This window comes from Piliocolobus tephrosceles, chromosome 9 (assembly GCF_002776525.5).
Source record: "Piliocolobus tephrosceles isolate RC106 chromosome 9, ASM277652v3, whole genome shotgun sequence".
NCBI lineage: Eukaryota > Metazoa > Chordata > Mammalia > Primates > Cercopithecidae > Piliocolobus > Piliocolobus tephrosceles.
The window spans coordinates 34290842-34317644 of NC_045442.1; the positions used below are offsets into that span (position 1 = coordinate 34290842).

Consider the following 26803-nt stretch of genomic DNA (forward strand, 5'->3'; position numbering starts at 1 on the left):
GCTGTCTTCTTATGTTACTTAAGAAACTGGACTCCTTGGACTTGTGAGAGGGGATGACATCACTTAGGTTGATTATAGAACATCAGCCTGTCCCCTGCTGTCAGAGTCCCTCCTGGTTTATTGAAGCAGTTAGAACCATAGAAACATAGATCACAATTTTCAGAGTCCAAGGGCCACTCCAAGTGGCCATTTTGTAGAATTTGGTGGGGTTGGATGTTACTTAACACAAGAGGTCTATTATTTGGAGTTTTTAAATATTTAAAGTTAATTCTTGTGATTTTAATAGGATCTGCCACTTTCTAGGACTCATCTGGGTTGTTAGAAAATCCTGCAGTCCTGAGGGATGATTGGGGTCTTAGAAGTCATCAAGTCCTGCCTCTCCCCCAGTGAAATAGTCTCTCCCATATGTCTCTGACTCATCCATTTAAATTGGTGGGGGGGTGGTGGTGATGGATTCTTTAAATACCTGCTGAGGCATCCCATTCTGCTGGTGGAGCCTCTTAATTAAAAAAAGAGGCTTATTTACCTTTAGCTCATGGTGAAAGTTCATCTACCTTCAACCAGAATTTGATCTTTGTCCCACTCCCTTGCCCTCCTTTCCTTCCTTTAAACCACAGATAGTAAATCTACTGGCATTTCTAATCTACCACCTTTCAAGTATTTGAAAGTAGCAGTTGTCATTCCTTGTTTACACTTTTCCATGTGAACTGCCTCTCCCCCACCACTTTGTTTCTGCACAGGATGTGGTTTCCAGATCCTTCCCTGTCTGGCCGGAGCCCCAGGAGTCCTTCAGAGGGTACTCACTCTGCCAGTGTGTGGTTGGGCTGGTGGAAGTTCATGAGTGAACGTGATTAGATGCCCTCCCACCCATCTCTTCACAGCCTTCTGAACAAATCAGTCTTTGTTCTCCTTCCAATTTAAAGATGCTTGTCATTAGTAAGGGAAGGCAGCCAATAGAGAAGTCGAAGGATTCTACCTTCTGTCACTCTGGCATTCTCTCCAAACACTTTAAACCACTCATTCTCCATGGGGATGATACTGCCTCCATGGGGACGAACATTGGTTCTTTGGGGGCAAAAAAAGCCTGAAATACGAAAATGTTGCCTTCCAAAGTGCAATCCTACCTGACCGTCTTATTAGTATTTAATTTCTCATTAGGGAAAATTAAAATTTTCTCTTTAGGGGGCTGCCAAAACCATTAAAGATAAACACATCTTTAAACCTAAGTGACAGTACCAAAGTGCTCAAATGTTTTTAGCACTTGAAAAAAGCCCATCTCAGTGGGAATCTGGCCTTCTTACTTCTATTCTGACAGGTATGTTGGTCGGTGTGGCTCCCACTGCATTCACCTGAAAAAGGGTTGTGAGTTTGGGAAGCCAGCAGGACTCCTCCGGCTTCTGACATGCCAGTGAACTTCAGAGGTGGGATCGTTTCACCCATTTTGCCCACTCAAGAGCAGGGCACTCTGACCTCCAGGTTCTGCCAGTTCCCAGGTGTGTAACCATGAGCAAGAAGACAGTAACCTCGCAGACAGTAACCGCTCCTCCACAGGGTGGGTGAGAAGGAAATGAGCTAATGGGTACTTGACACAATACTTGGAACATAAAGCCCTTGGCAGAATAGTTGTTTCCATCATTTATTATTACCATTAGTGAAATGAAGAGCCTCTACTGAGGTTCCTGAGAAGAACCTTAAGAGGTTTTGGCATAGGCCCCTAATCCTCCTGTTTGCTTTGAGAAATTAGTAGTAGGTGTCAGATTTCAGCCTTCCTTCCACACGGGCATTAAATGCCCAAACACACCTTCCCACCTGCCTGGCTGTTCCCTCCCTCCAGCATCAGCTTAAAACTGACCAACAGGCCTGGCCCAGTCTTGTGTTCCGTTCCCTAGCCTTTGGTTGCGAACTGCCAGACTCATGCCACTTGGACTCCTTTCCGAAGGTTCTGCGGAAGCCAGCTAGTGTGACCAACATTCTGTCTCAGGGGCTTGTCTGGGTTTAGCCCCCAAGACCTTGAATTTGGACCGCACCCGGCACAGCACCTCACCCATCACGTGGGTTCAGCAAATGCCAGCCCTTCTCACTGTCGTCTTAGTGTTCCTTCCTTGTCTTTATGCACACTGGCTTCTCATTTGGGTTTTACTTCTCATTTCTGGCATTCACTCCTGAAAAATCTTACCATCTGGCCTCCCAAAGTAGTGTGCCAAGGCTTCCCCGTGACCTCACCGCAGCCTCACACCTGGCCCGGAGCAGCATGCTTCTTCATGCAGGTGGGCCACAGGTGAGATCATTACACATGGGCATCACTCAACCTGCATCTCAAATGAAGCCACGTCAGAAGATTCCAGGGGCAAGGAAAACAGCCACATTCCAGGAAAGGCATTTTCATTTTATTTAAAAATTATTTATAATTTATTGAGCCTTCATAAATGCTTTATTTTAAAATCTTTTTTTAAACCATTTTTTTTAACCTGAAGAAAATCTTTGTGGGGTGGGGGTGTATCGGGAGGGGAGTGGTGACAGGCTCCATAGGGATTTTGCAAAGGGATGGGTGTAATGCAACAGCAGTGGCTTGAGTCTGGTGGCCTCAGGGGTGATGAAGACCAGCCAGGCAGGCACCCCCGGGGCCAGTGGTCAGCTGGCAGGAAGCCTGCATGATGGTAGTTCTTGTTCAAAACTCACCATTTATTGGTTTGGGTCTAGGTACCCAACGCTGAGGGCTGACACTTTGCCTATTCCTACCAGGCAAGAGCAGGTGTTGGGACTGGATGGCTGTGAAGTTATCTATGAGAAGTCATGCACTGCTGAGCCTCAGGCCAGGCCAGGCAAGGGGTGTGGTAAAGTCAATAATCATTGCTGGAAAAGGCATCTCTAGCTCCAAAGTCTTTACTTCCACATGCTGTGGCCCTCCTGTCTGCAACACCTGCTCTGGGTTATTGGGAAAAGGGGACAAAGTTATGTGGGGGTGTTGGTTGTGCAATACTCTAGGGTGTGCCAAGAATTTCTGAGGACTTCCACTTCTTGGTGGGTGCCAGCCTTCCCCATCAATTGATGGACACTTGAGAAGACCACTTATAATTAAAAACCTGTCTCAAACTGCCCAGTTTCCACTTCACTCTGCATTATAGAAACCCTGGGCTGAAAGTTCCACTATTTAAAATAGTAGTGTTTTTTTTTGTTTTGCTTTGTTTTGTTTTTTGTTTTTAACTCTTTGTAGGTCTGAGACCTTTGAGAACCTTATGAAAGCTTTAACGCTCTGGAAAAAACATACAAGAATAAATACATTAAATACTAACAGTTTTAGGGGTTTCATAGACCCTCTGAAGTCCAACTATGGACCGCCTGGGGTGATGGACCCCAAGTTAAGAACCCCTGAGTTAACGGTTCCTGTGGGTAAGCATTTTCTTCTGAGATGCAGATAACCCAGAGGAATGATCGGTCTCCCTCCCTGTGAATGATTGATGGGTGTGGGGAGGTGGGAGTGAGGGTTTTGGAGGAAGGGGAGGGAAGCTGGATGGTATACCATGGGGAAAGGTTTGGGAATGGTTTGGAGATTTAGCAGACAGCACTCAATCAGTGAGTTCAATGAGTACCTGACTGAGAGCATCTAAAGGGTAGGAGATAGATTGGAAAGGGAGATACGTATTCTGAAGACAAACTTCACTTACTTCCAAGTTTTCCCTAAGGCTGGCTGTGGTGCTTTTCTTTTCTTTTCTCTTTCTTTCTTTCTTGCTTGCTTTTTTTTTTTTTTTTTTGAGACAGAGTCTCGCTCTGTTGCCCAGGATGAAGTGCAGTGGTGTCATCTCAGCTTACTGCAACCTCTGCCTCCCAGGTTCAAGTGATTCTCCTGCCTCAACCTCCCAAGTAGCTGGGACTACATGCCCAGTAGAGATGGGGTTTCACCATGTTAGCCAGGCTGGTCTCAAACTCCTGACTTCAAGTGATGTACTTGCCTCGGCCTTCCAAAGTGTTGGGATTACAGGCCTGAGCCACCACGCCCAGCTTTGTGGTTGCATTTGAGAGCTGTTTTATTCTTGGAAGCAGGTATGTGCGGTCACTCTGCCATCTGGTGGTTATGCTTGGAATTGCACCTGCCCCAACTTCAGGAGAAAAACCAGAGATCTAGTAAGTTCTTGGAATAAAGTACACTCAGCTGGTCTGCTAGGGTGTAGTAACGGGTGGGAGAGGGACAAATGCATGAAAGAGAAGAATGATTCTTCAACATTCCTGTGTAACTCTCACTGACGTCCCATGAGAGTATGTATTTTTCTTGGCTGACCTGGGCACTCTTTGGCTTGTCATGGCTAAACTTGCTTTCAGCACTTACAGTTTTTCCATGTAAGTTTTGTTTGTTTTTTGCTTTGATTTGCACTTAAGACCTGAAGTTCCATCTCTGGCTCCCAACGGGGTCTCTCTGCATCCTGTTCCTTCTCTTCCAGGGCAGAATTATTGATCTATTGAAGACTGCTGATTGGGAGCCAAAACAGATGTGTCCCTGGTAAAAACAGTGACTTGAGGTTCCATCTCACATTCTTCCCATTCCAGCTGAGACATATTTCCCCAGGCTTCTGGAACCCTTATCTAAGAGGAAACCAGTCACTAACAGTTTTCTGTGCTGTAATGTCAATCACATGCCAACATGGCTGAGTCCCACTTCTTTAGAGCTCTGGGGGGGGAATTCTTGGTCCACCCCCTGAACTAATCTTCAGACTTCCTACTGCAGCCTCCCATGTGCCTGTCTGCCAATGGCACCTTGTGAGCCAAGCTATGCATGAAATATATTAGAAAGTTAACATTTTGTTCTGGAGGAAAGAATGGCGAGTTCCAAGATGATAGGTCTCCTGTGGCATCAGGGGATCCCCAAGAATGAAGAAGAACATCAGGGGTCCCAGAGTGGCATTATCAGCTTGCAGTCAGACATCTCTTCTCCAGTCCTAGACTATGCTGTGGAAAAGACCATTTCTAGCATGTTCCATTAGCGGCACCTCCTTCTGTTATGGCCCTGTCAAGGTTGTGAGTCAAACTGGAGGTAATGAGGGAAAATCTGCCAAACTGACAGCTAGGGAAGAAGAGATGGAAGGGAAGGCAGAACGTTCTGTCACCTGTGGGAGGCCTTGGGGGAAGCAGATGATGGGAGGGTGGGTTCTTCCCCAAAGCTCTGGAATTTCACACACCCAATGAATGCTGGCTTCGCCCTGTCATGTGATCAGAGGCGTTAAATTGGAGTTGTCCTCAGAGCTTCTCTCTCCTTCTGGTGACCTCTTCCTTTTTCGGCCACCTGAAAAAAAACAGGTTGCAAGTATCAGCCTGTAACACTGGAGGAACATTCATAATTGCTTGGCAGTCTGAGTTATTTTCAAAACAGAAGCAGAAATGGAGACAAAGCCCTTGACAGCTTGGCTAGAACTAACCTGCATTGTATGCTGGTGCTGATACTGGCATATTTACATCTTGAAAGATTAGGATGTACTTTTCACATAAGATGCCATCTCTGAAAAGTCACAAACCCAGGCTAGTGCCTGGAATTGAGATTTCCTGGAGGGAATTGAGTAAATCCATGTAACATCTCAGGCCCATGCCTCCCGTGCCCCTTGGGGGCCAGCCCCTCTGACTGCCAGACACCCTCAGAGAGGACCAATCTCATAGGCTTTGATGTCCCATGAATCAGGGTTGATTGCTGTAGCTGGGAGCCATTTCCAGGGACCTGCATTCTCTAGCTCTGAAGCAACCTCCTTTCTGCAGTGGGGCAGGTGGGCATAATTACATAGTTGTCCTCAAGGATGAGAGAGCAATCTGTTCCCAGGTCTGTTTTTAGGAAGGCATATCTTCACCTTGTTCTCTCCACCATTGACTTCCGTGTGTGGAAGAGATTGCTCTCTTTCTATTGAGTCTCCTGGACACTAATTCTTTAAAGAACTAGACAGTAAATATTAGAGGCCTGTGGGCCATATGGTCTCTGTCACAATTACTCGTCTCTGACATTGTTGCCATAGATAACAAATGGATCTGTCTGTGATCCAGTAAGTCCTTACTTACAAAAACCAGTAAAGGAGGGAGGTCAGAATTGACCTGTGGGCATGGTGTGCAGTCTCCTGTCCTAGAGGAAAACAACTGAATGGGACAGATCCCAAAACTATCAAGGGTGCAGTGCTGGCCCAATCCCTTTTGCGGATTTCCACAATTGTACTTTATGGCTAAGAGGAGTCCATGGCTCCTCCCCCAGGAGGAAGATGCTAACATGCTTTTCCTACTAACCATCAGCAGGGTGGCTTTCATCTGGGTGAAGAACTAGCTACTCACTCAAGGTTCTCAGCAGCTTCTTGCCCACGTTTTCCTCAAAATCGCTACTGCAGGGGCTGGTCTCTGTATCCAGGTTGATGTTACAACATTCACTATCTGATGCTGAGAAAGGAAAGAAGAGAGAACTCAAGTTGTCTAAACCTACACACTCAGGCATCAAGACAGGGTGATTCTGAGTGACATCCCTCAGTAAGTGAAGTTTAAGACGTGAGCCAAGGCGAGGGTGGTGTAATAAGGCAGGGATGCCCAGGAAAGTGCCGGGTGTCATTAGTTAGCAAGAGGCATTTTAGTGCCACAAAAGGAAGAAAAAGATGGAGAACAGAAGCAGGAATCCAACAATCCATGCAAAGTCAGAAATCATTCCCTCTCCTCAAACACTGTTTGGCAAGAGAGAGGGGTTAGAGAACAATGTGTTCTCCACCCAGTCTATTTGCCAGACTAAAAGCACACGTGAGGACAGGTGGAGGTCTCCTTGGTCTATTTGCACAAACCCTGGAAAGCCACAGGGTTCAACAACAACGTCCCTGTCTTCTCCCACAGGACTCAATGGGAATTCAGAGTTACAGAACCTGAGAGCCCAGAAGGGGGCCAAGCCTTACCACCAATGCAAATAAAAAACTAAACAGAAGGCAGAGTGGTGTGCTGGAAACTGCACTGCACTAAAGCCATGAGGCTGAGCCTGCTTCTGATGCAGTTTTTGGACTTGAGCAAGTTGTTTCCCCTCTCTAGGCCTCCAGGGTCCTCATGTGTCGCAGGACGAGGGTGGACTAGATGATCTCCAAGACTACTCCATCACCTTCGTTCTTACTCCTTTGTTACATTTTCTTGCTGTGTGCTTTAGCTACTAGATTTGGTGTTGAGGGCAGAAAAAGAACATCAGTTCTAAATTCAGGTCCTGGAACAGTGACCATGTATGTCCCAGATTTTCTGGGTCAGTCACAAGTTCAAGCATATTGTCTTGTCGACTTTAAATTTTTTTTTTTTTTTTTTTTGAGACGGAGTCTCACTCTGTCGCCCAGGCTGGAGTGCAGTGGCGCCATCTCGGCTCACTGCAACCTCCGCCTCCCAGGTTCAAGCGATTCTCCTGCCTCAGCCTCCTGAGTAGTTGGGATTACAGGCACCCACCACCATGCCCAGCTAAGTTTTGTGTTTTTAGTAGAGACGGGGTTTCACCATGTTGGTCAGCCTGGTCTCGAACTCCTGACCTTAGGTGATCCGCCTGCCTGGGCCTCCCACAGTGTGGGATTACAGGCACGAGCCACCATGCCAGGCCATCTTTAAAAATCTTTGAGCACTTTTTCAGGTTGTTGCTCTGGACTTGAGGAGTCTTATACTATGGATTGGAGTAGGTCTGACAGGTCGGGCAGGGGAACTACTGACTTGGGTGCAGGCCTAGGGGGCTACTGAAAGCTTGGGGAAGTACATCTCGGTGAGGCAAACACAGAAGCTTCTCAGGACTGCTGGGACCCTGGGCGCTTGGAGCAACACCACTGTCAAGGCAGCAGTGTTCAGCGTCTCAGAGGTGATATGATCTGAGACCTCAGGAAAAGTCTATAGACTACACCTTTGGTCAAAGCCACAGCTAGTTAGAATGTTTCCTAATCAGTTTCCTAATCTGTGAGGTAGGCCTAATAATAGCTACGTAACATTTATAAAGCATGGTACTGAACACTGTGATATGCCTTTTATGTACACTATCTCATTTATACTCAAAACTACTTTATAAGATAGCTGTCATAATTTATACCTATTAACATAAGGATACTTATCTATTCCGATAAAAAAAAAAAAAAACTGAGTCTTAGGTTTAATAACTTGCCTAAAATTGCATAACTCCTAAATGAAGGAGCCAGGGTCTGAATCCAGGCATAAACCCAACTCCTAATACTGCCCTACAGTTTTCCTGGGAGAATGAATCAGACAGGGCCTGATGCATGGTAGGTGCTCAGTAAATGTTTCCTTTCCCTGGCTGTGTAAGGAGGTTGGAGGTTTAACGCAGGGGCTGCGGTCCCAGGGCTCCCCTCAGCCAGCTTTCCCTGGGCCATCCCAGTACCCAAAGGCGATGATCCCCCTTGTTCCGCTAGGCCCAGTCGGCCTCCCTGACCTGCTCTCGTGGGAACGGCTGCAGGAGACAGCGTGAGCTGCTGTGTGCTGTGCTCCTCGAAGTCAGTCATTTCTTCCTGGGTGAAGGCCAGCTCCTCCATCCTCAGGTACACTACCTCACCGGGGCTTCTCAGCCCATCTGAGCGGCTGCCTGGGGAGGACAGCGAGTGCATCACCTCTCTGCTTTGGAGAAGACCCAGGGCTCAGGTGGTGTGAGCCCTGGGCAGGGCTAGAAGAGGAAGGCAGGGTCGTCCTCACCCCACACCAGCCCGGCCTGCCCGTCTGCCCAGCTGACTTACACGGCAGGCTGTTCCTGTTGTTCAGGAGCGTGATGGCGGGGTCATCCTTAGGGGTCTGGGGTGTGCCCCGGGTTGTGGGGGCCTTGGTGGAGTCCCCGTCTGTGAAGGCCTCCATGTCAGGGGACTGAGGTGAGCTGTCCATGTGGCAGGCAGTGAGTGCGTTCTGATACTGCTGCCGTGTGATCTGGAAGGAAGAGGGCAGGAGCTTAGGAGCAGCTAGGCAGAGCCCTCCTGGATGCAGCCAGCCTTCCCAGGCTCAGGGCCAGCCTCGCTGGGGTGCTTGGAACCCTTGGCCTCTGAGGCCTGAGATCCACCAACGGGGGCCTTACTCACGCTGTAGCAGTCCAGCAGGGACAGTGAGGGGCCCTTTGCTGCTCTGCCACCAGCTCCCACTGTTCATTTTTATTGGCACCTGGAAGAACCAAACCTTCTGAGACGCTGGAGAGGATGGAGGGCGTCTTCAGAGAGCAGGGTGGTTGTCCATGGAGAAGTTTAAAACACACATTTATACTATTGCCAAAGGCCCAAAGGGTCAGTCGGGGGTGACTTGGTGAGAATAAGGTAAGACTCCAGCAGCGAAGCTCTCATGCCCTAGGTCTCAGTGTTGGGAAGCTGGAGGCTAAGGCCTGAGAGAACACAGGCATTTCTGATTTGGGCTAAGCCCATCCCTGGATGTAGGGTCATGCTCCTATGTTGGCAGGGACCACAGCAGGAGGTCTCCCAGCTGTCTCCTCAAATCACAGGAGTCAGACTTGTGATTTTCCTGATGTGTCCAATGTCACCCACAAGTGAAGGCATCTGGAGGGTCAGGCTGCAGCCAGACCAGACAGGAGTCTCCACGATTCCAGGCAGGAAAAATACAGATCAAATGTCTCTTCTAAAAGGCAGCAGGGTGTCTCGGTCACCCCTGTTCTCTGGGTATACAACACAGACTGGCACTGTGAATCCTTGCTAGCAGTGAAAACAGACTAGGTTGTGTGCCACCCTGTACAGGGATGTGAAACCACTCGTCAGTGGCTGGCACTGGGGGAAGAATGGAAATAGTATGTGGCATAATATCCTTCCCAATCATACCATCTCCTAAAGCGTTTTCATCCCCCCTTCACTGCATTAGCGCTAGAGAACGAACAAATTCTGCTCATTTTGCCTTCTCTTTCCTTTGGGGCAGAATTGGTATCACATGTTGAAACAGAAAAGATTTCTGCTGGCAGTAGGAGAGGGGATGGTTAAGGCTTACACACTGTGACTGAGAGTAGGCTTGAAGTTGGCTTTGTATCTGGTAAGGTCTCAACAGTGGCTCCTAGTCAACTACTCACAAGACCCATTATTTTACTGGACACGATCAATCCTTTCTTTAACGAACTTCAGGATATTTTGCAAGAGAACCAAGCAAATTCTAAGCACAACTAATCTAATCACAAAACACCCATTAAGAATGTGTGCCTTTTTGCAGAGCATATGGGACACACACATACAGAGATTCCAGGCTTCTAATCATACTCCTGCCCATTTGGGTGGGCAAATAGAGTTTTCTATTGATGGTTTAAAGCAGTGATTCTCAAACCTCAGCATCAGGATTATCTGAAGGACTTGTTCAAACAAGATTGTTGGGTTTAACTCTGAGTTTCTCATTTGCTAGGTCTGGGGTGGAGACTGAGAATTTGCATTTTTAGCAAGTTCCTGTGTTCCTGGTGCTGCTAGTCTGGAGATCACACTTTGAGACCTGCTGACTTAAGACCTAGTTAAAATCAGATACAGGTACTACTCAGGTTTTGGTTTTTTTCTTCTGAAGGATTTTAAAGGACAAAGCAGCAAAGTGTTAACAACTGGCTTTGATATTTTTTAGGTCAAAATGGTATGTTCTTTGTTCTATGGCGTGGAACCACAGGTCTCCACTTAGCATTTATCCAAAGTCTTCAATCGATTCAATGTGCTTGTTGAGAACACCTGACTTTTGCCACTCCCTCTGTTGGGAAGTGAGAAGTCAGGTTCCAAAATTTCCCCCAAAGATGAGGAAATTTGGCCCTAACACCAAAGGACGGGAAAATTCCCTAAATGACACTTGGTAAGCCCAGTAAAGCAGCTGATCTTACTCTGTTTGGGTTCTTTAGTTATTTAGATTTGGCTTCTACTTTAGTCAAAGGACAAATGTCCCTTCACATACTGCCAAGAACTAAAGTTCAAGTCCCAATTTTGCCACTTTTTGGCCAAATATATATACATTTTTAATCAGCCAATGGGCAAATGAATACACTGGCCACATTGTTAACCTCTCTGATCTTATAAAAGAGGCCCAGAGATAATGAGATAACATGAGTGAATCTATTATAGAAAACTGTTAGGAATGGTTGTTTAAAACATGCCCACATGCATGTCTCACCATTTGACTTTATAATGGGCATACATTTCAAAGACAACTGTCAAGCTTACCATCTCATCATGTCTAAATTGCCCATGGCACACAGGGTGGAGGTGGGGCAAGGAGCAGTGTCCCCTCTGCCCCCAGAGTCAGTGTGACTGGAGACGCTGTGAAAGCAAGACTAGGTCTTGGAAAAATAAATCCTTAATCAAGAAAATAAAGCAAAAGGGAAAGTAGGGGAAGGAAAGCAATTCCAAGTAGGAACAGTGGAGAAGGGGGACAGAAGGAAAGGGACAGTGAGTGAAGAAAGGAGAGGAGAAAGAGAGAAGGAAGGGGCTGTTTCAGTAGGCTTTGAAATGGATTTGCTGGCTCAGGGCTCCTCTGAGTTGGTAGACTGGCTGCATCCCCCAAGCTGGAAGTCTCTTGGGAATGACTATTGTTGCAAAATGCTCTATATTATTCAACTAATTTATTTTTGGAAAAGTTCTGCCCAGATTTTATCTTCAGTGAGTTGTACCAGTCTTTTTAAAAAAAATTTTTTTGAGATGGAGTCTCGCTCTGTCTTGCCTAGGCTGGAGTGCAGTGGTGCAACTTCTGCCTCCCAGATTCAAGCAATTCTCCTGTTTCAGCCACCTAAGTAGATGGGACCATAGGTGCACGCCACAGCGCCCAGCTTATTTTTTTTGTATTTTTTAGTAGATACGGGGTTTCACCATATTGGTCAGGCTGATTTTGAACTCCCGACCTCAGGTGACATCACCCTCCTTGGCCTCCCAAAGTGCTGGGTTTACAGGTGTGAGCCACTGCGTTTTTAAGAAACAATGATAAGCCCCTCTTGTTACCCGGAATCAAGGACCCAGGAACTCTAACCCTCCTTTAAGCATCGTCAGGGAGGAAAGGATGGGAAGAAAGTAGTTTTGGTAACAATACTGAGTGAATGGGACACAATTCCTTGTAAGGTACTGAGTTCCTCATCATTGGAGGCATTCACACAGATGTTAAACCACCACTTGTCAGTGATGCTAACGAGAAGATTCAGACAGCCACAGCCAGGGTCTGCCATTAGTGGGAAGAAGCACAGCAGTGTATGGCAGTGAGAGTGGGGAGGGGCAGGGGCTGGAGAGGGTCTGCACTGTTGGTGGGTGTTTATATAAAAGGAAAGGTACCACCCAATGGCTAAATCATCTATGTGACTCATGGCCTTAACAGCCTTGCTTTCACACAGCTCCGTTTTTTTTAAACGTTTTTAAAAATCATGAACTCCTGCCATGTCAATGTGTTGCCTTAAAAGAAATAGTTGACAAAGTGCCAATGTATCCAGGCAAGCAACTCTGCTCTGCTTCTTCCAGAGGCATTTCTAGGTTCGGGTATCACTTCTTGTCAGTTCCTTCCCCTTGTTCAACAACTTACGATAACTTCTTTTAATCTAGCATAATACTGCTGAAGAGAAATATAACGTGAGTCCCACAGGTAATTCAAAGTTTTCTAGTGGTCACATTTTACAAAGTAAAAACAGGTAAAGTTAATTTTAATAACATATTTCATTTAGCCCAATATATCCAAAATAATTTCCCATCATCATGTGATTAGTATAAAGTGATTAGTGAGGAATTTTACATTCTTTTTTGTACTGGTCTTGAAATACAATGTGTATTTTGCATTTATAGCACATCAGTTTGAAAGAGTCACACTTCATGTGTTCAACAGCCACATGTACTAAAAGGCTGTATTTATACATGGCTACTGGCTACTGTACTAGATGCTGAAGGTTTAGTGTACCGCCTAAACAGCTGTTCCCAGTTTCCATGACCTGGCCTCTCAGGGCCAGCAGCACTCCCACTACTCACCAGGACAGAACCACTGGTCCCGCCCAGCTCCTCTCTCTACCCAGTCCCTTGAATGCACCATGTCTACTTGCCTTCCATACATGTTTAAGGGTGTCCCTTTGCATGGCATTGCCTTAACTCTCCTCTTGTTCTTTCCAAATTCCTAAAGTACATTCTCCAGCCAATTAGTGCTTAAAAAATTCCAGATAGTGGCTCACACCTGTAATCCCAGCACTTTGGGAGGCCGAGGCAGTGGATCACGAGGTCAGGAGTTCGAGATCAGCCTGACCAACATGGTGAAACCCTGTCTCTACTAAAAATACAAAAATTAGCCAGGCATGGTGGCGCATGCCTGTAATCCTTACTACTCAGGAGGCTGAGGCAGGAGAATCACTTGAAATCAGGAGGCAGAGGTTGCAGTGAGCCAAGATTGTGCCACTGCACTCCAGCCTGGGGGACCGAGAGAGACTCCACCAAAAAAAAAAAAAAAAAAAAAAAAAAAAAAAAATTCCACATAATTTTGTAATGAATTAGATAGTACCCGCATTGGTCACTATTATTTAACTTACCTTAAGCTTCCTCTCTCTAACTAGGTCTTAATCTACTTATAAGGCAGAGGATATATTTTTATTAGATTTATATTTCTGTAGTACAGCTCATGGCACCCAGAACTATTGTTAATGCTTAACAAATACTTATTGATTAGCTGATTGAGGGAATCAAGCCACTTTTCAACAGACTCCATGTTTTTGTTTCCTCTTCATTGCAGTAGATATAACCATTTATTAGCAACAGCTTTAGTTCAAATTGTCTTCTCTTATAGAGTGGCCAGTTTAGAATCCAAGCATCCACTAAGCTACAAAGGAAGCAGAGGTCTGTTTATTCTGAAACTAGCAAAAAGCAAGGGTGCCTTTTTGGACATTTTGACTTAGCAGCCAAGGTGTCCAGAAGTTAACTTTTAGGCTAATGTGATGTCTCCTGTCAATTTTATTTTAGAGACAGGGTCTCGCTCTCTTGCGCAGGCTGGAGTACAGTGGCATGATCACAGCTCACTGTAACCTTAAACTCCTGGGTTTAAGCAATCTTCCTGCCTCAGCCTCCCGAGTGGCTGGGACTACAAGTGCACGCCACCATGCCTGGCTAATTTAAAAATTTATTTTTGTCGAGATGGGGTCTTACTTTATTGCCCAGGCTGGTCTCATACTCCTGGCCTCAAGTGATTCTCCTGTCTCAGCCTCCCAAAGTGGTGGGATTACAGATGTGAGCCACTGCACCTGGCCTCCTGTCATGGTATGATGTTCTGTTTTCACTTTCAAGTGGTTTATTCCTCCCTGAAGACACAATGCTGCAATCTAGGGATTTGGCCACCAGATGGTGATGAGGAATCTTGGTCAAGGTCATGCAGTCCAGACTGTAAGACATCTGCCAAGTACTCTTAGCTTAATGATGACATAGAGCACATTTCAAAAAACCTTCATAAGAATTCTTTGGTACCTTCATAACTTATTAACTACGATTAATCATGGCTTTGTTTAACACCTTTCCCAGATAACTATTAGATGCACCTTTCTATCTTATTTTGTAACTTATCTTGAAGTTCAAGTACACCTGGACTTAATTCTGGACCTTCAGTCTGTTGGATATAAAAAACCCTTGTAAAACCTTCCAGCAGCCAACCACAGGGGCTTCAACCTGTGAAACTACTTATGTTGCAGTCTTCTCTTTAGCTTCCCCCCAAACCCTCATGTTAAAAAACACAGTAACAACAAAAGGAAATGGGGGAGAGACAGGTGAGGGAGGTAGATAAATGAGCAGCCTAAATAACATCCCTAACACAGTCTAATCAATCAGGAGGAGGTAATTTTCAATGTTAACCTAAGGCAGAATTTTATATTAAAAAAAAAGAAAAGAGAAAATTAAAACAAAAAAGACACGTGTTAAAACAAGAGCTTGAACTCACAGAATTCCTTTTTGGAGAACTACCCATTTTAATCAAAGTTTTTTTTTTTTTTGAGACGGAGTTTCGCTCTTGTTGCCCAGGTTGGAGTACAATGGCGCTGATCTTGGCTCACCGCAACCTCTGCCTCCCGGGTTCAAGCAATTATCCTGCCTCAGCCTCCCGAGTGGCTGGGATTACAGGTGCCTGCCACCATGCCTGGGTAATTTTTATATTTTTAGTAGAGATGGGGTTCGCCACGTTGACCAGGCTGGTCTTGAACTCCCGACCTCAAGTGATCTCACTGCCTCAGCCTCCCAAAGTGCTGGGATTACAGGTGTGAGCCACTGTGCCTGGCCTAAAGAGGTTTTTGAATAACACTTTTTTTTTTTGAAGACAGAATCTCACTCTTGTCGCTCAGGTGGAGTACAATGGCGTCACCTCGGCTCACTACAACCTTCGTGTCCTGGGTTGAAGCGATTCTCCTGCCTCAGCCTCCTGAACAGCTGAGATTACAGATGTCCACCACCACGCCTGGCTATTTTTTCTTGTATTTTTAGTAGAGACAGGGTTTCACCATGTTGGCCAGGCTGGTCTGAAACTCCTAACCTCAGGTGATCTGCGTACCTCAGCTTCCCAAAGTGCTGGGATTACAGGTGTGAGCCACTACGCCCAGTTGAATAACACTTAGTTGGTTTCCACTTTCCTCTCAACTTCTCTACTTTTGAAATTTAGTCTTCTTAACTTCAAAATATCCAGATGGAAAGAAAGACCAAGTTCTGTGCTGTTCAGCTGCACTGATCACAGCAAAGTCTTCTGTTTGGACAAAAAGGACAGACACACCCGAGAACTGACCTGGGATTTGGCATTCTCAACACTGCCATTATCTCACATTAGGAAACAGACTTTTATGTTCCTTGTGATTTGCAGAATGTTCCTTTTCCTTATGTTCTAGGGTTGGAGATATGAGATCATTGGCAAGTTTTGTTTTTGTTATTGTTTTTGAGACAGAGTCTCCCTCTGTCGCCCAGGCTGGAGTGCAGTGGCATGATCTTGGCTCACTGCCACCTCTGCCTCCCAGGTTCAAGTGATTCTCCTGCCTCCACCTCCTGAGTAGCTGGGATTACAGACGCCTGCCACCACGCCTGGCTAATTTTTGAATTTTTAGTAGAGATGGGGTTTTGTCATGTTGGCCAGGCTGGTCATGAACTCCTGACATCTGGTGATCCACCCATCTCGGCCTCCCAAAGTGCTGGGATTACAGGCGTGAGCCACCATGCCCAGCCCATAGGCAAGTTTTAAGAAAATCCTTACAAACTTAATACTAGGTAATCATCTTACCACATTCCTCTGAGGAGTTGCCAAATCCATCTCCTGAAAGTACTGTCCAATCTGTAAAGCCTAATGATGTTTTGCCCATTGAACATGACTCTTCAAAATCTCCTCCACTTTTCTACTCCAAGCAGCAAACCAAATCTTCATACTGATTTTCTCAGCTTCTGATATGAACGGTTATGGACTGAATGTTTGTGTCCCCTCAATATTCATATGTTGAAACTCTAACCCCAATGTGGTGGTATTAGCAGGTGGGGCCTTTGGGAGGTGATTAGGATATAAGGGTGAATTCCTCATGAATGAGATTAGTGCCCTTATAAGAAGAGAGCTTGTCAGCACTTTGGGAGGCCGAGGTGGGAATATCACTTGAGGCTAAGAGTTTAAGACCAGCCTGGTCAACATGGTGAGACCCTGTCTCAATTTAAAAAAAAAAAAAAGAAAAAAAAGGAGAGAGTTTACTTCCTTTCTTTGATCTCCACCATGAGAGAACACAATGAGAGGTAATCTGAAAACTAGGTAGTGAGCCTTCATCAGATGCTGAATCTGTGGGCACTTCGGACTTCGCAGCCTCCAGAATGGTGAGAAATAAATATCTGTTCAAGCCACACAGTTCATGGTCATTTGTTACAGTGGCCAAAACTGACTAATGTAAATGAAAAGAGAAACAAACATAAAAATTTTGGCTGAGTGCCATGGCTCATGCCTATAATCACATCGCTTTGGGAGGCTGAGGTGGGAGGATTGCTGGAGGCCAAGATTTTGGAGTGAGAGCCCTGTCTCTACAAAATAAATAAATAAATAAATAAATAAATAAATATATAAATTAAATTAAATAAAAATCCCACCACACTTAAAATAGAATCCAAATTCCTTACTATGGCGTAAAGATCCCAGGTGTCCACCTCTGATGCTACATTCTCATGGAGCCTCTGCCTTTGCACACCATGGGCCGGCATTCAGACCTTTAAACTACCAAGCTCCTTCCAGCCTCTGTTGTTTCTATCTTGAACATTCTCCCCCTCCCCTTTCAAGTCTCAACAAAATTGTCCTTCCTCGGCCTATTTGATAACCATTTCAAGAGCAGTCTCCTTGCCTTCTCTGCCCAATCACTGATCCCAATGACCTCTTTATTCCCTTCACAGCCCTTATTACTACCTGAAATTACCTAGGTTATGTACGTGGTTGTCGTCTTTCTCCCCCATTAGCCTGTAAGCTCCCGAAAGGCAGCAGCTTGCTGTCTTCACCACAGTATCTCAACAGTGCCAAGAACACAGCAGGCCTCCATTAAATATTTGTTGAATCACGTACTCATATTATGACTTTCCATTTCTTTCCTCACAGATCACATGTCCAACACGACAACCAACCAGACTTAACATATTAGAGTTCTTCTTTTCCCACTTTTTTCCCTACCTCCCCTTCTAGGGAAGGTCTGCATTAGCAATGAGAAAGCTTCAGGGCTGGAAGCTACGAGGAGCAGAATCATGGGCTATGGTTTTCTAAGGTTTAACCTCCTTGTCACATTAGACTTAAGTGTCCACAGTCATATGCACCCATGAGCATTGCCCAGTCAGCTCGTAAAGGCACTTCCCTGGGTTCCTTTAGCTCCGATGTCCTATCACTCACTCTAAAGCCCACTGACTTTAGGGCTTGGATTCTGAAGGTGGAAAGACCCAACTTTGAAGCTTGGCTGTGCCATTTACTAGCCATGTGACCTTATACTCCTCAAACCTCAATTCTTCACCTAGAAAATAGGAATGATAGCAACACCTACCTCATAGGGTGGCTGTGAGATTAAATGGATAATTCAGGCAAAGGACTCAGTAAAGTGCCTTGCACAGTTTACTGCAAAAAATAGTTATTGTCTCACCCCGTCCCCCAGGTTCTATCCCTCCCTCGAAACATTCCATGGTTACTTTTCAAAGTTACTTTTATAGGCTGATACCAGTTTTAACTCAGGGCTATCCACAAAGTCCTGAAACACAGAAAACCAGCCAGCACACACCCCTCTCCAAATAATCAAGGTATGTATTCTGGAAAGAAGGACCTTCTTCCACCCTAGTGGTTTCAGTGCACCTCTCATGACCCAGCCTGCAACTGGTACAACAGCTACCAAGTGAACTCACTGGGTATTTTGTTGGCCTGGGATAAATGGAGCTCTAGCTAGATCTAGGCCAAGGTTTGTAATGGTTTGCAGAATACTAGGAAACAAAACAGGCTGGGTGCGGTGGCTCACGCCTGTAATCCCAGCATTTTGGGAGGCCGAGGCGGGTGGATCATGAAGTCAAGAGATCGAGACGAACCTGACCAACATGGTGAAACCCTGTCTCTACTAAAAATACAAAAATTAGCTGGGCATGCTGGTGGGTGCCTGTAGTCCCAGCTACTTGGGAGGCTGAGGCAGGAGAATCGCTTAAGCCACAGAGGGGGAGGTTGCAGTGAGCTGAGATCATGTCACTGCACTCTAGCCTGGGCGACAGAGCAAGATTCTGTCAAAACAAAACAAAACAAAACAAAAAAACCCAAACCAAAACAACAACAACAAAAAACACCTACAGAAACAAGAGAAAAGGGGAAAATGTTAAAGGCTCCTGTGTGATGCCAATCCCAGTGAGGAGTATGAAGAAACAGCTCCCCTCCTCTTTAATTATGAGGCCATGAGCCTTGCTACCTCTCTCCTGGGCAATTGCACATGGTTTTCTTCAAATAGCTTAGTAATTTTCAAGCGGTCCTACTAGTGACTACAAAAGATTTTCAGTTAACACACAGGTCAAGTTGTGTTTTAGACTTTAAGGTATAAAAATATATTATCATATGTAAAAGTATAGCATGGTTTCTTCTTTTTAACCAACAGACAGGTAGATGTATAGCATGGTTTCTTCTATACATCACTTGGTTTATTAATCACCTGCAAACTTATCTTAGAAAAGTCTTATCTTAGAAAAACCAATGAATAAAATCAAACTGATGCCAATGGTAGGGGATTCTGGCAGCAACTTGTGTCAGACAAGCTAACCTATTGCTTTGTGCCTCATTTTCCCACATGGTGAAAGGGGGCCAGGAGATGTCAAAAGAGTGACAAATAATGAACAGTCCTAAAGCTGACTCAAAACAGCCTTTATACAGCCAGTAGCAGTTACCACCCAGCAGTGTATTGGAACACAGGGGGAGTCTTCTTGCCCCGGTCACCCAGCCAATGCTGCCCACTGGGAAGGAGAGGATAACCTTCTGGGAGAGTTACCTTCACAAACTGCACATCGCTGAGGATGTGGACTGAGTAGTCAGGCGTGTAGAGGTTGTTGTTGCTGCTGTACAACTGGGTGTTGCTGCCCCCAAAGTCACTGCGCTCTCGGTTTGGAGACTCAGAGCGATTCAACCCACTGCAGCGAGAAGGGGACCGGTTTACTGCAGATGGTGAGAGATGGAGAAAAGACAAGGAGGGATGGGTGGGGAGGAAGAAGTGGAAGGGAGGGAGGGAGACAGGGAAGGAGGGGGAGACAGATGTTGTTTACTGAGGTCCCATACAACTTTCAGGCAATGGTAACACTGGGTGGTGGTGACAGGGCTCACCCGTCCCATCAGAGCCTGGGAAGTTGCTGAGCTGCTTTGTTGATGTTTATTCCTTTGAGGAACAAATACCTAAGACAAACACATGGCTCCCTTCCACTTGGGCTGCTCCCCACAACCTCTCCCAGTGAGGAGCTGGAGCATCTGTTTCCCCCAGACAGGGGATGGGTGGTTCACATCTTCCTTGGTTCTTGTCTTCAGATTAGGTGCACATGGACCCTACACGAGATGATGTCGGTACTATAAGCGTGGCTTGCTACCCTAGACCATGAGCCCCTCTACCATGGTGAGGTATTTTACATCAACTCCAATCACAAAACTTATTTTAGAAAGGCCAAAGCCTTGGGTTTGCCCTCAAAACCATCTGTCACAGCACAGGCAACCAATCCTCATGTGGCCTTACATTATAGTGGGAAGAACTCAGGCCTGCTCCCACACTGGCAGGGCCTGGGACAAACGGAAGCCCACAAACCACAAGCATAAATATTTTTAAGTTAGAAGTTACATTAATAAATGGTAAAAATAGGCTTATCCTCTTCCTTGACAAATGTTCATAGCAACCATGCCAGAAAACAGAGCTGTGGGTGGATAGCCAGCCCTGCCCCCAGGGCTTCTGGACCCCTGGTCCCCTAACACTGTTTGGGTGGGGATTCCAGGATTCTGGATATCTGAAATGTGGTTTAGAAGCGAGGACACAGGCTTTGGCTCAGCACATCCCTTTGGCCCTGAGAACTCCTTGCCCCATATAGATGGGCTGGACTGAGAAGGGCCAAGGTGTGGGTCTAGGGCTGGGCTCCCTCTTGCATAGGCCTGAGGGGGGCACTGGGATAATCTGCATGTCTTCTGTCAAAGATCTCCTGAATGCTTTAGCCAGGTTCTTTTCACATTTTTAAGAAACACTTCTTGGAAAATTTCGATTAAGACCGTGTCACTTGGTTTTATGTGAGCTGCCCTCTCCAGGAACAACAGAAAAGAGGATACCAAAGGTGACTCCAACATCATCTCAACCATGGAACCACCTCAAGTGGTAGACTGCAAAGCTCCCCCAATCCTTCTGCTTCTTCCAAAAAAGGGGATGAGGAGGCTGTCAGCTTCTCTAAACACAGATTTAGCTCAGGGGGCTCAAATGAAGAATCAGATTATTTATAGATTCTGCTCTTTCAGGGTAGAACCTTGGGAATTTAATCCTGTCTCTTGAGATAAAGCAAAATATTTGATTAGCATCTATTTGGAATGAGTCATGGAAAGTTGATGATCTATTTAGCTGCCAAGCTGTTGCCTGGCAAACCATGCAGCAGAAAGAGTAAAACAATAGGTTGAATCATTTTCTCATTAGAACCATAATCATCACTGCCTTGATCTGATTATAGAATTAAGGAGTCCACTTCCAGTCTTCCCCCTTCTCAGTTAAGTGTCATCCACTTACATGCAGTTCTTGAAACCAGAAACCCGGGATTGTCCTTGACTCCTGCCGCTCCCTCAGCCCCACATGGAGCCTCGCTATCCATCTGACATAATGAGCCCATCGGTCCTGTCTCTGTCTCCACTCAAAGCCCAGCTACCTCAGTCTCACCTGGACCACAGTCTCCCCACTTACTATCTTATAATCTGTTTTCACCTCAGCTTCCAGAATCGCATTTTTAAAACACAAATCAGCTTCCTATTGTGTCTGAATAAAATCCAAATTCCTTGCCGTGACCTGTTCCCTGCTTTCCTATCTGATCTTATCTTGGGGCCTCCTTTCCCCTCTCTTGCTTTGCTTTAGCCACTGGCCTCCTTGGGTATCCTTAACCATGCAGGCTTTGCCCACCTCAATGAATGCCATTTCCCCTCCCCACCCCACATCCTTCCCCCTCAGCTAATGGCTGTCTGCTTCTCAGTCACTAGCTCTCAGCTGAGGCACCACCTTCTCTGAAGACTTTGTCTGGTCACCGTAGGAAGATTCCTCCTGTTCTACTCTATCATGATCCCCTGTCCATCCTTTCAAAGCACTTTCACAAGCATTAATTACATATTCGTAACTACTTGTTACATCTACTTAATTCAACTTTTAATTCCACGAGGGCAGAGATGTTGTCTTCTCTGGTTATCCTCATTGTACGCCCAGCACCTAGCACCGTGCCTGGCCTAGAGAAGGTACTCAAGGAAAATGTGTAGAATAAATGAATCAGCACGTCAGGGTCCCACAGGGCAATACAATGACTCTTATAGTTTATAATCTAAATTTGTTGTAAAAAAAGGTTTCAGAGATCTTAAATCATCACAAAGCTAAAGTCATTAAAGTTCTTAAATCATCAAACTAAAGCTCTTAAAGTCACCAAAGCTCTTAAATCATCACAAACCTAAAGTCATTCTGGGGAAGCTGACTTCTCCAAGAAGCGAGGACGGGGAGCAGGACACTCCAGAAATGTGGCTGGATAGAGTAAAATAGTGTGCAACTAGAATCAAAGGGCACCAAGAAGCCTCAGGCCTTGGCCCAGTAACTTGAGGAAGAGGCCACATGGAGCAGAAAGACTGTTTGTTTAATAAGGGCATGTGAAACAGGGGGTCCCGAAGTCAGATACCTAGGGCCCTACCCATCCAATGTGTGATGAGGGACCAGACCCTTCTCCAGAGCGACTAAGAACTGACAGGGACAGGGACAGTGATGGTGCTGTAGAGAACAACATGCAGCACCAAGGTGATTGTAAAAAGCAGTAGTGTTGGACAGAAAAAGGTACATTTCACTTCTGGGCCTGATCCCTTGAAAACAAACTGACGAATTCTTAAAAATAGAACTACCATTCAAGCCAGCAATCCCATGGCTGGGTATCTACCCAAAGGAAAAGAAATTATGTAAAAAAGATACCTGTACATGTATGTTTATTGCAACACTATTCACAATAGCAAAGATACAGAATCAACCCAAGTGTCCATCAATGGATGACTGGATAAAGAAAATGTGATTCTGTGCATATATGTGTATGTGTGTGTATATGTCTGTGTGTGTGTGTGTGTGTGTACACACAATGAAATATTATTCAGCCATAAAAAGAATGAAATCATGTCTTTTGCAGCAACATGGATGGAAATAGAGGCCATTATCTTAAGTGAAATAACTCAGAAAGTCAAAGGCTGCATTATTTCTCTTGTAAGTGGGAGCTAAATAATATGTACAAGTGGACACAGAGAAATAATAGACATTGAAGACCCAGAAGGGCAGGAGAGGATGAGGGATAGAAATTACTTAATGAGTACAATGTATACTATTGGGGTGATGGCCACACTAAAAGCTCAGACTTCACCACTATGCAATAGATCTGTGTAACAAAAATGCACTTGTATCCCCTAAATCTATAAAAAAAAAAAAAAGAAGAAAAAAAAACAAATTGATGAGTTCTGACTTGGCCAGACCCATCTGTGGCTGTTTTAGGGTGGCGGCTGGATAAGTCTGCGTTCTTTCCTCCAGGCTAGTTGCTGCAGAAAAGGCGGGCAGAGAGTCCTGCCCAAGAGTAGCTTCTTCGGCCCCAGTGCAGCATCTGGAAAACCATACCTTGACCTGGTGGGTTTTGAACTCAACTCAGTTTGGACATAACCAAGGGAAGACAGTGTGAGCAGGGCTTGTGGCTTCAGCTGCCTAGAGAATCACCACCATTTCTCGATAATCCTCCACTTTGCCTGGCCAGACATGGGCTTCACACACCCTACACCAGTTGTTCCACATCCTCATCTCTTATGTCACAGTTCAAGATATGTTCAGGGAGGACAGCAGGGAAATAGCCCTATTTTATCTACTAAACTCCTTCCATCTGTGGAAGCTTCTCCTGTTGGAGACAGAGGCAACAACTACATCCCAGTTCCCTCCAAAGCTCTCATCGTTTCACTGGCACCCAGTGTGGGTGACACCCACAGGGACTCACATGTCAAACACAAGCTACATCACTGTTATGCTGGGAGGAGGAAAAACACGTCTTTTTTTTTTTTTTTTTAAGTAAAAACAGTGCTATTGAAAGTTTATTTATAAAATCATAAAGGATTCCCAACACCAAACGATACAACTGTCTTACAAAGATCGAGTCTATAAAAGCAATTTTTAAAAGAAAAAAGAACCTTTACTCCATGAGAAAGTCCTAGCTCCTCTGAGCATTGTGTAAGATCAATGTTTTCGTGTCCTGGAGTCTGACGTTCCTCAATAGGTGGGATGCTGATGACTTGGCATTTTGGTAATTGTGCACATACAGAGGTTTCTGAGCAACGGACATGAAAATGCTTTTAATAAAAAGCAGAAGAAATCAGTAACAGACGAGTGTCCTAGCAGTATGGCAAACTAGTTCAAGTTGTGTAATTCCCCTTCGCATATCCTAAAAGCACAGAGGCACAGTTTGGGGGAGTGAAGCAAGGAGGAAAATCCTAAGTATAGTGCAAGGAGGTCTGGCAGGAGACAGATTAAACAGTGATATGTAACACCGACCATGTGACCTGTCAACAGGCGGCAGGCTAAGCCACCAACCCATCCCTTGCCCATTCTTGCTCTTGCATCAGACCCTCAGGTTGGCTCAGGTGTAACTGGGTGATGAGGAGCAGGGTTTTCTGCTCTATGAAATTGTGACAGACTTCATTCCTGTAGCCTTTGAGTGGTCAGTCTGTAAAAGATATCTGTCCTGGGTTGGCTACTTGGATTGCTGAGGTTTGGGTGGAGAAGGCACCAGGGTAAAATCGGGGGCAGGGTGGCAAAGGGTATGGAAGAGGAATTCACACTGTAGTTGGGGCTGGATGGAATCCCCTTTCCTTCTGCAGTCATAGTCAGGGGCCCTGAAAATCTGGATGCAGCAGCTCTGGGACTCTTGCTTCATTTGTGACACCTGTATCCAGGGAGCCTTCACAACCCTATCCTGGAAGCAGACTCCAAGATACAGAAGTAGAATGCTAAGCTCCCATTTTCCTTATGGGGATTTGAGGAAAAAGGAGGGTTCAGGGGTTGCCTGCCTGTATCTTTTGTAGCATCAGTGAGGGATGAGGGGGAATGGCCTACTTTGGTCTGACTGTGATTGTGCAATGGGCCATCTCTGTTCTCCAAAATGGATAAGGAAGCTTAATTACATAGACCTGTAAGAGTACAAACTAGAATTATTAAAATTCGTTATACTGGGGCAACATTTAGCATCAGACAACCAAACACCAAAGCCAGCTGTCTGTCAAAACTACAGTGTGAACTCTGAGCCCAAGTTAGGATCCCAGATGAACTCACTCACTTTACACGGAGCTTTAATGGTTCCCAAATGCTCATCACACAAGAGCCAACCCGAAGGATTATTTCCACTTACCACATTTTGCAAAGTAGAAATATTATTTTTAGAGATTCCCTGTATATTTGAGGAGAAAACTGTCATTATTGATCTCAGTGCACATTATGAATGGATAACTGAGCACTGAAAAAGAACCCTTGGTTCCAAAGTCTCTGTCTCTGTGCTTTTGTGGATTCGAAAGGACTGTCATGGGGAATTCAAAATTATCTCCACCACCAGGAGAAGAAAGAAGAAGGGAATCTGGGGAAAGGGAATGATAGCTGCAGTGGGGCTGTGTACTTTCAGGGGAAACCCCTGGTCAGAAGTTTCATTTTTAAATGAAAGCACCTGCCAAGTTGGTTAACCACACCATACCCTGGAGGTAATCTGCAAACCACTGTGCTCTTATTTCAAACTAAGGCTCAAATAGAAAGAGACTCCCCATGGATAATGATGGCAATATTTGGTGCAGAGACCTCTGGCCTCAATCTAGTGTGAGCACCAGATTTGTTATTAGCACTGCTTTCAAAATGCAAATAAATCACAGCCCTCTAGAGGGCACAAAATGTCTATATTCAGAGGTGAAGCAAGGTCTCAGGCAGTAGGTGGAGAGCACGATCTAAGACTTAGATTCCAGTCCTTGTCCCTCTACCTACCTACTACACATACAACACTGACTTTCTCAGAGTCTGTTTTTTTGTCTGTTGTTTTTCAATGACAATTCCTGCCTATCTCCCAAAGTGATTGTGGGGAGTCAAATAAGACAATGATAGTTCTTTTTTAGACTTAAAGACCCTACTGGTTTCTAGGATTTATTTTTCCCCCATATAAGATAGGGTTGAGATTTAGCATATATGTAAATTAATGTATCTGGATCAGAAATCAATATTTCCACTCAGCACATTTTGCAAAGTAAAAATATTTTTTTTAGGTACTTTGGCATATTCTAGGAGAAAATGGCATCATTGTTGATCTCAATGCACATTATGAATGGACAATTGAGCACTGAATAAGAACCCCTGGTTCCCAAGTCTCTGTGCTTACAGGGCCAGAAGTTACCTGGAACTTCTTTCTACAAAATCCCAGACCTCTGAGGCTACTTCTTTTAACGATATGGAACAAAAGCAAGAATGACAGAGGAAATATCACAGAATAGGTCCTGTGGATGTCACCTGATCACTGGGAAGGCACAGTGATTAGCTCTAGATAGAGACCAGACGTAAGGTGAAGAGGAATAAGCCAAAGGAGAAGCTAGGCACTCCCTACCTCTGGTTTTCTCCCACTGTACCGACCATTGCTCCACCCTGCAGAGTTAAACCAAGGGTGGGAATAAGCTTACCTCTTTATGAGTAGGGTTTGCATTGTGTTGACACTAATCTCTTGTTGTGTTGAATACCCATAGTCATGGAAAAGGGGGGAAAGTTGAAAATACTCTCAGGGGCATGTGACAGCACCCAGAGTTGGATCAGAAGCCTCAGCACTTCCTGGAGGTTCTGCACAGCAGGAAGGAATCACTTTCATCTCTGTCTGACATTGGGTTATCATGAACTTCATCATAATCAATACAGATGAACTAGAATTAACCTTCTTTTAACTGGGAAGTTACAATTAACTAGGTCATCTGGTTAACTGAAGGTTAATTAAAAAGGAAAACGTATCCTCGCTTTGATCTTTTGGGCTGAAAGTCTTTTAAAATGTGCATCTCCCCTTTCCTGTGAACCTTCACAGCACACTGTTGGCATCACCAAGATTCACTGCATGTGAAGGAACTTGAAGGTCCATCATGTGGTCATTTCTAGTTTTGCTGGCATGTAGGA

The 26803-nt window shown here is 45.2% G+C and overlaps 1 protein-coding gene across 5 annotated transcripts in view; it reads right to left on the reverse strand.

Moving 5' to 3' along the window:
* Positions 1 to 2365: 2365 nt before the first annotated feature.
* Positions 2366 to 26803, reverse strand: part of CNNM1 (cyclin and CBS domain divalent metal cation transport mediator 1) — a 67349-nt gene continuing 42911 nt past the window's right edge. For 2 of the 5 annotated variants that reach the window (XM_023206185.2, XM_023206184.2), the window contains 4 exons: positions 19397 to 19560; positions 8700 to 8883; positions 6298 to 6399; positions 2366 to 5275 (listed from right to left, as the gene is read on the reverse strand). In XM_023206185.2, the coding sequence (XP_023061953.1) occupies positions 5196 to 5275; positions 6298 to 6399; positions 8700 to 8883; positions 19397 to 19560 (530 nt within the window). In that variant the 3' untranslated portion in view covers positions 2366 to 5195. Of the gene's footprint in view, positions 5276 to 6297; positions 6400 to 8401; positions 8552 to 8699; positions 8884 to 19396; positions 19561 to 26803 lie in introns of all 5 variants that reach the window. The other 3 variants (XR_002730431.2, XM_023206183.3, XM_023206181.2) reach the window with 3 other exon arrangements.